General features: G+C 46.7%; 1 protein-coding gene across 5 annotated transcripts in view; it reads right to left on the minus strand.

Moving 5' to 3' along the window:
• Cask (peripheral plasma membrane protein CASK) overlaps positions 1-12,230 on the minus strand; it is a 708,589-nt gene that overhangs the window by 42,756 nt on the left and 653,603 nt on the right. For all 5 annotated transcript variants that reach the window (XM_077698713.1, XM_077698712.1, XM_077698711.1 and 2 more), the window contains one exon: positions 4,814-5,005. In XM_077698713.1, the coding sequence (XP_077554839.1) occupies positions 4,814-5,005 (192 nt within the window). The remainder of the gene's footprint in view (positions 1-4,813; positions 5,006-12,230) is intronic.

The raw sequence follows: 12,230 nt of genomic DNA on the forward strand, positions 1-12,230 counted from the left end.
TCACGAACAAAGCGCTTCGCACATGCGTTCAATCTTAGAACAAGGGCCAAAGGAGGCCTAACTTTGCGTCACAAGCAATTCAACAGGGGTGGTGCGGTTTTCCAGTCCCAACTAGGAACCACCAGTTTCAGCAGAGGAATCGGCAGTTTACTCCTATAACAGGGTCAGGGTCATCCCAATCCAAACACTCGTAAGTATCAGCCAAGTGACTGATACGAAGAATGAAGACTGCTTTCTATGTGGCGCGGTTCCTGAAGTCGACGTACTAATTGGCCACTGTGCACACATGCCAACGAGAGGAGGAGAAACCACTGCATGTTGATGTCGATATGCCCATGGGGTTCATGCAACTTAGACAGCCATAAATGGGGAAGTGGAAATCGCAGGCCTCAGAAGTCCGGTGAAGACAAAAAAAACTCAATCCCGCGTATGTGACACCTATCCTACTGTCACAAACTCCAGCGTACAGCATCTAAAATTATTGTACAGCTTCTTCATATTATTGTACAGGGCCTAATTATGGTTGCAGAGTCATTTCACTCATTCAGTTTCCCTTCAATTCACCCATGAGAGAAGTCTGGAACATGCTCGTATGAGGTGTCGATGACTCAGCCTACTCGCCGGCAAGTAAATAACAAAATAAAACCCCCACCGATCATTCTAGAAGGGAGAAAGAGGGAAGTCGGGCGCTTGACGGCGGCAGGTGCTGTATGTGTTGTTTTCCTTTTCCCTCCACGTTAGCGCGGGTATAAAAAGTGCGCCCGTAGAGAGACGGAAGCGGTTGCATTAGAATGTCACGATGTAACGACAACTTCTGTACGTATGTGCATCCTCATTGGCAACCAGCGTCTTTGAAGACTTCAACGTGCTCCCGAGTTTTGAATCACCGTGTTTGTCATCGGATAACCTGGTCTACACTAAAGCAACACTGTATAGGTAGCCAAATCATCCCCGTACAGCGATGCATCATCCGGCCTGCCTGGTCAGTGTATATCATGGGACTTTTATGACTTGCATATGCAGAGAACAGTTTGTTTTCTTGCTTTGGTTAAATCTTCTACTTCATAACATTTGTTGTTAACGCTCCTCAACTGAATCATTCTGTAACGTTTATTTCTCGCATTTGTGCTGTTCTTGGCTACCTCTCATTAAAGGGGCCATGCAGACCAAATGCAAGCTGTACCTGTTGAAGTATAGACCATTTACAGCGAGCAGTTAGGCCCGCCTTAGCCAGATGGCACTAGCGCCGCACTCGCCACTACTGGCCTTTTCCAGTTTTGGTTTCACCATAGACTGCCATTGTCGGCTTGCCGTGCATCGTTCGCAGAATTTGTTAAGCACGCAAAAAAGTCATAATTTCATAATGTCGATGCAGTCGGATCTCATGTTCGTCGTCGTTAAATGATACAGAACGTTTGAGGAAGTGCTAAAGTGTATGAAGAAGGGGGAGTTTATGTACATGGGAAACATGGCCTTTCGCAATGCGCCGCTTTCCAAAGTGAGCGCAACAGAGAGACCAGGCGTCGCTGATTCGCCATTCTCCAACGGAAGAATTTTGTTCAAAGAACGTCGGCAAGGGTGGGCTTTTCAGACTGTAACGGAAGGCTGCTTGCAAGCGTAGTGTAGTCCCCACCAATATGCCTCAGCGTGCTTGTTCTAAAGCAAGTATCCTGTTATGCTTATGTGTTGCGTGCATGCGTCACGATGAAACAAGTCAGTCCCATAGACCGGAGCGGTGAGTCCCAGATTTTTTTCTAGTATTCACCAGCGCATATCAGCTTTGCCACGGCATAGAATATCTGGTCCCGTGCTAGTTAAAGTGCACCAAACGTCTCTCATCGCACCGTCAGCGTCCCTGGAACTTTGCCGTTCAGCGCTGCAGAAACTTGGCTTCAGTAAGCTTTGCATGTGTTTCGTCGCACTGTGGGCCCGCATTATGCACGTTGGCGCAACCAGAGCTAAGCCGTAGCGGCAGTTGGTTTTGCGCCGGAGGCTGCAGCTTCAACGTTATTTCAACTCTGTTCATAATCCGTACAGAACGAATCCGTACATGCTCACAAGATAAAAGTGTGGCAGCCAGCAGATCAAAGCCGTTTCTTATATATCAGGAGTCATCAACCTTTTGAGGTGGAGGGATGAGTTCCATGAAGATGGCACCGCCAAGGGCCAGACGGCAAATAGGGGCGGGGGGGAGGGGGTGGGAGGCGGGGTTTTCATTCGACTGGTGCAAAAAAGGAAGTTAATACTTTATCTAGCTAAGTGTGAAGATGGGAAGCAATGCCCACTGGGAGCGATCTAGTTTCGTCTCTGTCTAACCCCATGGTTAGACAGAAACAAAGCAAGATTTGTGGTTAGAACTGCCCTGTCAGCCTTCAGATGTGACAACAGTAGGGGGGTTCTGACGTCGTGCTAGAAGCAGCATAATCAGGAATGGCAACCGAAGGTTGCCATTCTTGATAGACATGGTTGCTGTATACGTAGAAATGGAAAACAAAAATACAATAATAAAATAAAAAGAAAAGTCATCAAACAGATATGAAACGTGTGAACAGGAGTTTGGCAATAAGCGCCAGTCATAACATCGTTTTAAGAAGCATTATGGGCCATCTTTTGGGACTAAGTAGTCTCTGAAGGTCGCCACACAATATCTACACGTCCAATCAGTCCTCATTCACAGCGACACTCCAAAATAACTAGCACAATGAGCCCATAAAGCCGCTACGGCGCTCGCCGACGCGCCCCAGCTCATTGAAGGCCACGGAGAGAAATGCACCCGAAAAGGCCAGCAATGCTGAGTGATATCACATTGTCCAACATAGATGCGCCGAGGCTGCTGCTCTGTAAACCATGTATAAGCCTCTCTTTGTTGCTGTTCCATTCAAGGCTCTGTCCCATTCTTTCCGCTCTTGTCGGTGAAAGCTGCACATCAGATGGTCGCCCCGTCGTTACCAGAGCCCTGTAGATTTGGTGGGGCTGTTTCCTCGCCCAAGTTGACTCCCCACATCTTTTTGACAGGGCACCCTCATAGGGAGACGGTGGCACCTACGCCATGACAGATTTTGTTCTTCGTTTGTTTAGCGCTGTTGTTTAGCTAATCGTGTTTAATGCTGCTTGCAAATGAATGCTTCTTCCATGGGTGATTCGAAGTGGCAACCAGAGAAGGGCAGCAAACTTGCATTTTAAAGCAGTAAGCCACCTGAGTGGCACACTGGTCCTTTAAAGGCAGCCCGGGCAAAAAACATCTTGACTGCTCTAATAACATTTCACAATTTCCTAACTTTTGAGCTTCTCGTGTGGTATGATCTCATGGCATATCGGTCCCTTAGCGGCTGCTGCTCAATAAGGGTCCTCAACTTGCAAAGTAGGCTGCACAGTAGGGGGCAACGCAGGGAACACAGGAACTTATAGAACCATGAGGTGAGCACCCTGAACTAAACAAAGCAGAAAAAAATTGTTCAAAGAAGGTAGACAGTTGACTGGTCAGGCAGTGGTAAGTGAGGCAACAAGGAGGGTATGCGGCTCCTACAACATGAAAACTTGTGATTATGAGTGCTGCCGTTCTACAGCAAGTGGCGCTTGGTCACTGTGATGTTTGTGGGTACATTCTATGGTTACAGGAAAAATACGGGCTTTGCTCCTTCCAAAATTGATTCTTTCTCTGTGGACTGCACTCTGGCATTCACCATTGTGGATGTGTATAATGCTGCTGAAAGGTAGACACAGATGTCACTATGCGTCAAACCTAGTGCACTCATCCCTGTCCAATTAACTTGGACATCTTCAGACAATGCGGTGCCACGGGGCTTGACGAGTCATCAACACGTGACCTTTGCCATGTTTACACGCAAGCTTTTCTCACAAGTGCTTATGTGCGTAGCTTTGGTCATGACAGTGACCACCAGATACCTGGTCTACTCATGCAGGCGGCATCCTTGCAGACTAAGTGTTTAAGGCTCTTCCCAAGAGCCTTAGACACTCACCTACCCTTGCCATGAGGACTGTGCACCTGTGTTTCTAAAAACAATTGGCGCAGCTTTCCTGAGTGTTGCAAGGCTGGAGAAACAGTAGAGCTGGGGTTTGACCTGGCTTCTCCCACACTTACAGCCGACAGCAGGAGAGATGGGGCAGAAGGAGCATGTCTATGCGCGTTGCTCGCATGGCGAGAGGCAACCCGAGACTGTCACCACCGACATTAATGGCCGCCAAGACATCGTCGCCACCGACCAAGTCAAGCCCGCTTACGTTGCCTCCCTTTGACACACCCGCGGCTTCTCCATCTCAACGACCCCACTCCGAAATTCCCAAGCTCGACCGACCGAAAACGTCACATGGGCTACACAACGGCCTCCAGCGCTATGGGGGGAGCCCTGTAGCGACTGGCATGCCCCGGGTCCGCTGCACCAAAGACGGTGACAACAAAGGCGGGAGCTCCTCACGTGGCGCAGGCCCAAGTGCAAGCCTGGATGACGCCGAGCGCTCCTCACAAGGTGCATGTTCAAATGCGCTCCATGTTTTTATTTATTTATTTATTTGCTAAGTCCACTGTGCGAAGGTTGTGCTGGGCACTTTGTGCCGGGAAGTTTTTTCTTGATTTTTTTTTTTTGCTAATGCCAGCAAACCAAGCGCAAGCTTAAACAGCTCTGCAGTTAAAACAAAAGTTGCCAACTGATATCACTACATTCTGTACAGAACCTACAAATGAAGAACCTTTTCACACCTCTCATGCTTGGTTGACATCCCATGCCTGCCACACACATGCTACAGAACACACAACTGATGGCAACAGAGAGAGAGGGAGGGAGGGTGCACCCACCATGGGCTCGTCGGTGTTCTTCTGGAACTGGACGAGGCGCACGCGGGTGACCTGCTCCATGTCGCCGGCCTCGTCGCTACCGCCGGCCTCCTGGCTGCCGTTGAGGAAGGGGGTTAGGGGGGGCGGGGTCACCCGGATCGCCTCCTCGCTGTACACCTCGTGCGACACCACATCGTGCGCCTGCAGCAGCGCCTGCACCACGCCACAACAAGAAGCAGCTGTTGCTCTGCCGCTGGAAATACACAGTGGTGGTTCAGTGGCCTGCTATTGTGGAGACAAGGATTAAAATCCTATCGGATCACACATTGATTTTTTATTTGCTCTTTACAGTGGCGGCCATTTTCGTGACTGACAACAACGACGACGACAGTTTTTTGCAGAATGGTGCACTTAATTGAGGCTCTCGCCTTAAAATATACCACTCGACAGATCCACAGCCATCAAAATGTTAAACGTGTGAAAAAGGGCACTGCTGCCCAATATATATGTTAGCTTCGATGAAATAAAGTAGGGAGGAAAAAAGATTCGTACTTTATCTGGAAAAACTGGCTGGCTGAATGCCCAACCCGAAAAGACAACACCAAGTCACTGTTTCAACGAGCGGAGAATCATATTCAACCTAATGTTGATTACAGGTTGTAGGTGGAAACAGCAGACACCAAACTGGGCATAGTTGCAGCTTTTCCCAGAAGACATTGTGGTTGTCAGCAGTGCTTCTGGAGCTAAGAAGGGGTTGGTTGGATATCTGGAGGGAGGGACACTCTGTATAACCTTGGTAGGCAATACTAGACGATAGAGAGGCAGAAATACTCATGAAAAACAGTGAAATCTCGTTAACTCAAACTTCAATAATTCGAATTTATGGATAATTTGAACTGTACGATTTGGTCCGGCCAAGTTTCCATAGAAGTGTAGGTATAAAAAAGCCTGTTACTTTGGATATCAGTGGGCTCAACCATGGATAATTCAAACTAGGCACCTTCGCACCGGCGGCTTGGTGCCCACGGCCACAAAAATGCAGCCACTGCCTACACACGACAATGCGTTGCCGACGGAACGTGGTAAAAAATGGAGAGAAAGTGAAATTCGGAAAAACCAATAAAAACCCGCATGACGAACGCTTTTGAAGCCATCTTCTTTGCAGACAAGTCGGTGTGAACGCGAGTGCAGTGCTCTGTGGTGCGCTGATAGATGAGCACATCATTTCTTAGGTAAGAACTGCAAAACCTGTCGCTGCCAGTGGCGACGAAGAGCAGGAGTACACAGCACCAGTGCAGCCGTACGCTCGGATGTCGGGGTCGGATCGAATACCACCCGTCTCGTTATAGTTTTGAAAAAGGCGAGAAGGAGGCCTTCTGCCATATCTGCTACTTAAAGCAAAAAGTGCTTACTATTACCTATAGGGCAAAAGACAGGCAGCAGTTACGAATTTTTTCAAGAAATACATCACTGACATGTCGTTTTGCTTCCTATTGCAATGTGCTGTTGTTATTCTTTACTTTCGTTAGTTCAAACTCTCATTAATTCAAACTGAGATGGTGTCTGTGTGCTACACTCACTGCTCAGTTGAGAATGGTGGGTTGGGATTTCATGCAGAAACCTTAAAAACGTGTACCAGTGGCTAAGAGCATATGAACTATAGTGAGGTTTTACAACCTCGTACAGACAATGTGAAACTGATTAGTAAAGTGCACGGACTCTACCAAACATGACCCAAATCAGAAACCTGGCAAATCAAGAAGCTTGCCTCGTAAAATGTGAGACACAACCCCTAATATGCCAGATAAGTTTTGCTATACTGAACTGAAATGGGTTGTCTGAACAGTCGTATTGACATATTCTAGTATTTCAATTGAAATTCTCAACTGTTATTACTTCTGATTAAATTATAAAGTGCTCTTACTTCTTCTCCACATATTTATGGCCTGTGCTTGAAAGAAAGTAGAGAGAATGTACAAAAGTTTATTAAAAAAGGTAAAAAAAACTGTTGTGGCTTCCCTACGGAAGCCTTGCTCACTGACTATGAATCGCTTAACTATGAATTTTTAATATGAGTCATCTACCCGACCAGGTGATATTTTGTCAAACCTTAGATTTCAAAGTAGAGAGAGTACTGCCTCCGAAGCAAAGCCATTTCCCCTTGTTTACGAGAATAAATGAAAATTTACCTTTCTATTGTGTAATTTATGGGAAGATTAAATCTATTACTTGAACATTCTGTAACATGCCCATGTAAAAGGTGTAGTGCAAATGCAGTCTCTGCGTTTACAGCACAGCAGTGGAAAATATAGTTTGAACAGAGCAACTTTGGGCTTTTTTACGTTTCCTATAACTGTCCGTGTACCTCAAGTAAAACCAACACTTACTTTGGCAAGCAGCACTTACGCATGATACCAACCACATTTTGGCCTGAATTTTTGAACTCAATTTTAAAGTTCCCTCGATCTGTTCACCACAATTCCGAGAGGCAGGTTCGTTAAATAAAAAGATGATAATGTGGAGATTTTTCTACACGAAGTAGCCCTTTAGGCAGTCCCCAAGGCTCCTCTGACAGCATTGGCATGCATCTTGCTGTTCAATAAAACTTTCTGCAAATATTTTGATTCACTGCAACGACATGACAGGTTGGAGAAGCATCGTCACTTCCGGACAAATAAAACATAGATTAGCACGAATGTACCAAGGCTCAAATCCACACCCCTGCTTCTTTTTATTCCTCTTTTTTGTTGCCTTATTATCGGCCGTTATTCAAGATCTTGGCACAACTTGACACGCAGGGGGTCTACTTCCCTGCCACGTGACAGTACAGTAAATAACGCTTGGCAAAGATTTAGTTGACGCCACCAGAACACACACCTACCCCAGCAGCAGTCCTGCCAACTTCTGCATCCTCTTTTGCATGACACCTTTATTTTTTTTCTTTTTGCACTTGGAGTCGCCGGCTGCTCCTGCTTCTCCAGTTAAGGTTTTCGCAGACGTCCCAGAATTTAGACTGCGTTTGCAATCTGCAGCTTGTTTTCTCTCCAAGCGCCAATTTCATTGCAGGCCCCTCAAAAAAATGGTACAGCGGTTTCTTGCAGCGGCCCGAAAACTGAGACTACGTCAAATTTAAATTTTCGAAGCAGCCATTTGGGGAGATTGAATTAGCGAAGCAAGAGTGAGCTTCAAGGAGATTCTAATAATAATTAAAAAAAAAATCCCAGGACAGGGCGATCTCGCTTCGTTTAGCCAGGTAAATCGGATCGGCTCAGTACTGGGAGTTTCGTTTTGCGGTTTCTGATCGCACAATTCCCCCACCAGAGCGATGAGCGACTCGACGACGCGGAAAGAATAATTCTTCGCATAACTTCCCCTTGGAGAAGAACTGCCATCAAGCGTACGAGGAAAAAAACGTTTTATGGTCCGCCTTTCGCAAATTACGCAACAGCACAAACAGACCTTCTTTTACAGTAACGTTCTACGCGCTACATTCCTGCGCGATAAGTTATCGTTGCGGCAGAGTGCCAAGGAGGGAGTGCACGGCGCGTAGCATTGAACATTAACCACAGCGGATCCGATTGAGCGACAAGGTTTCCGTTGATTTCAGCGCTAAAATTGATGGTTTCCGCCTGTCGTCAATGACACACACCGGGAAGGAAGACGTTCTCCTACCTTGCGCTGTCAAGAGAGCGGCGGCACAGCTGGTATCAGGCGGGGTTGCGCCGGCTAATTGCGATGCAGGCCAGCTAAGCTGATTGTGGCGAAAGCTGCGTCGGCACGCTAAAATCAAAGGCGAATACTTTTGCCCAGCAACTACGTAAGCCGCGATCGCTACATCATAAACTGCCCGACGCGCAAAACAAGACAAGCGAAGAAAAATACAGCGGCACACAAACTGATTTTGACGTGGCTTGGATCGGCTTGCCGGCTGGCTTTTTTTCCTGGCGTGTGCCCAGTGTTGGAAGGCGAGAATCAGAATTCTTCTGTACGCAGCGAGCATTAATCGTTACGAGCGCGGTTGTTTTGAACATGGAAGTTGGGAAAACTAGCACAGCGGAACCTGAATAAATAAAATTCGAAGGGCATTGAAGAATAGGTGAGCATGTAGATAAATTCATTCAGTGAGCTATAAAGGTATAATAATGTTTTTGGATTTCATGTTTTCGACGCTTGAAAGCATTTTTTTTATCGAGTTGCAGTAGCCCCGTGCGACCCTCCTGTTAACTATTTTCTCCCTGGGCAAAGTAGAGTTATTATCATTAGTAGTCTATACTTATCGACTGAAGTAGAAAAAAATTTAGTTTAAAAAATGACAGTCATGGGCCTTTTCAAATAATTATTTGGCCCATTTTTTTTTTTTTTTTTTGAGAGAGAGAGAGAGAGAGAGAGAGAGAGAGAGAGAGAGAGAGAGTAAACTTTATTTGAAAATAGGAAGACGGGAATGTGGAAAGAGTTATGGGTGAAGTCCTTGGGTACATCTACACAGGGCCAGAAAGAAAAAAAAAAAAAAACTCGCCGAAGATCACCCCGACCCCGTGGTAGTACAATCGACGGATTTTCACGCAGCACCACGCAATTATTCAATGATGGTTCTCAAAGGACGATATTTTATGCGGTACGTCTCGCAGTTGTCGCTGCAAGTCATGCCACCTTGGAGTTAGCGCCAGCGAATTTCACCTGATCATCATAATCACCATTATCACCTGCCTAATTATGAGATAAGAAGAGTTTTATTGAAAAGAGAAGAGGTTGGCCTTATCTTTGGCCTGCAACACCCCACTGGGGCATGCCTATACGGAAAAAAATGGACATAGAGAAGGCATTAGAGAAGTCAATGATGAACAACCGAAAGCAACACACAAAGCACACCTAACACGCAGCATGGCACAAAAACAATGGCGTCCATTGTAAAACAGAAGTTTCTCTACAGAACCGCTCCTATCCTGTGCTTTCCGTATCCAAACTGTGGCCCCTAAAAATTTCTTATCTCATTCCTCCACTCAGCTATCTGTGTTTCGGGAGCCTGTTACTCGCGGCTGGTCTACCTGTGGTCAGCGTAACATATGCCCGGCCAAATAACACTTCTCTTATTTAATTTTAAATAGGGTGTCTTCCACCCCATTTTGTTCCGTAATCACACCCGTTTTATATCCCTAGTGTTACTCTTATCATCCCTCTACACTGCTTGTTGAGTTAGTTGATGCAAGTAAGGTGCTCGGGCGCCATGCTGTGCCATAAGTTAGCACGTCGAAGAGCGCATTGGTTGATGTTAGTGACACAGGTAACGTATACTCCCAAGCAGCATTGGCCGATAGCCAATCATTGGACGCCCCTTGGCTTCCCTTTGGCTTCCGATAGCTTGGCCAGACGCCGGCCTGTACGCAAAAGCCATTCGTGGACAACGAGCGCTATACGACCGGCCTTGAGGACACGCATTGGCCGGTGCGCAAAAAATCACACTGGACAGCCGATAGCTTGGCCAGACGCCGGCCTGTACGCAAAAGCCATTCGTGGACAACGAGCGCTGTTCGACCGGCCTTGAGGACACGCATTGGCCGGTGCGCAAAAAATCACACTGGACAGCGCGCTCATTCAGACGTAATTTTTTATCATAAAATTTTATGAAGAGTAGTAGCCTATATGTGACGCAGGTATTTATGAGTGCCTTTGAGCACGTCTTGGCATGTTCTTGTTAGTTGAATGACCACTCAAGTTCACTCAAAATATTACTGAAGTTTGCGTGTTTTTGAATTTGTTTTCACGCGCAGCGCACAACAAAAAAAGTAGTTCCAAATCATTTTCAAGCTTGTGTCAAGTAGCACATTTAAATAAAAAGTATTGGCAGGTGTAAATGCCGACAGCCTTGCCTGTTGTTGCATATTGTTGCATGAAGTCTCACTGTAGAGCACTCGTGTGCGTTATTTTGCGTGTGTACATGCGCACCCGGCGCGCAAGCAGCACCACTCGAGGGCAGCACTGCGGTCGTTGCCCGCGGCGGTTCCCCAACATGACGGATTACGACGGTTAGAGTGCGGTGGACAGGCCAAAACGCAGCAAAAAGTAGTTACCTAAAGAGCCACAGCACCGTGCCACGATACAAAGCGTACTTAAACTAAAGTGCAGCTTATTCAAAACAGCGTGAGAGAGAGTGTTAAACGTTCAGTAGGAATTGGTCATTTGTGTGTCCTAACGCAGCGGTGAACGTCGAACTACTTCAGCGTTGTGCCTTTGCGCGTTCTTTGAACCCGCGGCGGGGCCCGTGGACGGGCGCGTTGCACCGACGGCTCCGTCTCTTTTGTGGCATTGAAACTGCGGTAGTACTCCTGTACGTGTCTGTGAGGTGCGTTTTGGTGTCGGTGGCTGTGTGAAGTATACCTGACTGGTGTAATAACATCGTTTGCCTGCTACGGCCGCCGCTGAAAACGTAAGTCACCATTTCATTTTTTCGCGGTGCGGGAGTGCTCGCACTCGTTCCCGCCAAAACTTCAGCTGTCGTTTATAACTGGCGCTCGCGAGTGCTGCTTAGTGTTGTTGGTTCTTGCGAAGAAAAAAGTGGTCACATACATGTGCTTCCAATTGTGTGACGCCAGTTCTAGCTATCCTTTTTCCGGCTTTGTGTTTTCCGAACAAGCAGCCGTGCTCCCACTGCAGGTTTACGACGTTCAGCAAGCGTTGAAGCAAGACTCGTGTGCAGTATAAGAGTTGCGGATGTATTAAGCTGGCTTAATTAAACTCTAGCTATTAATGAAGATTTCGTTTCATTATTTTCTTGAGCAACGTAAAGGTATTGTCGAGCGACAAAGTAATTACACTACCGCTGGGCTTCTCCGTCGGTTCCGTTCGCGTCTTGCGCGTCTGACGGGGCAGAAGTGAGCGAAGGCACAACAAAATTTCACGGAACCGCTGGCGTGTTGCTTTGTCTACTGGACTTTTTATATTACCTTGCGCGACTGCAATACGAGTGAAGCCCATTTTCGGTGAAATTCTGGACCGTTGTCTCAAGAACGAGCCAAGTAACTGCTCCCGTAAAACGCAGTATTGAAAAATGAATAGTGCAGTACGTTTTATGTTTCATAGCGAGTGTTAACAAGCTAGAACTTTAGGCTGAATATTTTCACACGGACATGTGGTAAGGCTTGTATATGTGCTGTATTTAGTAATCAGCGTGAATTGGCCATTATAGTGAACTATTTTTTTCTACTTATTACAGGCGCTACGACGCACAGGTGTTTCCCGTGGACAAGTGGCGGATGCAGCAGTGACAAGCTTTCCAAACTGGGCTATTCTACAATACTGCTGTTCAACAACATATTGTGATCTTGGCACGTTGGCGAATTACCGGGAATGAGCGTCCTGTTTTCATTTACCTGAATGCTTCTGTTTTGTAGGCATCTCAAGCAGTTAAACGAATGATAATCGGTTCGCGCTTCATGAGCAG

This window comes from Haemaphysalis longicornis, unplaced genomic scaffold (assembly GCF_048455015.1).
Source record: "Haemaphysalis longicornis isolate Haplotype H1 unplaced genomic scaffold, Haemaphysalis longicornis Haplotype H1 scaffold_2, whole genome shotgun sequence".
In the NCBI taxonomy this organism is placed as follows: Eukaryota; Metazoa; Arthropoda; class Arachnida; order Ixodida; family Ixodidae; genus Haemaphysalis; species Haemaphysalis longicornis.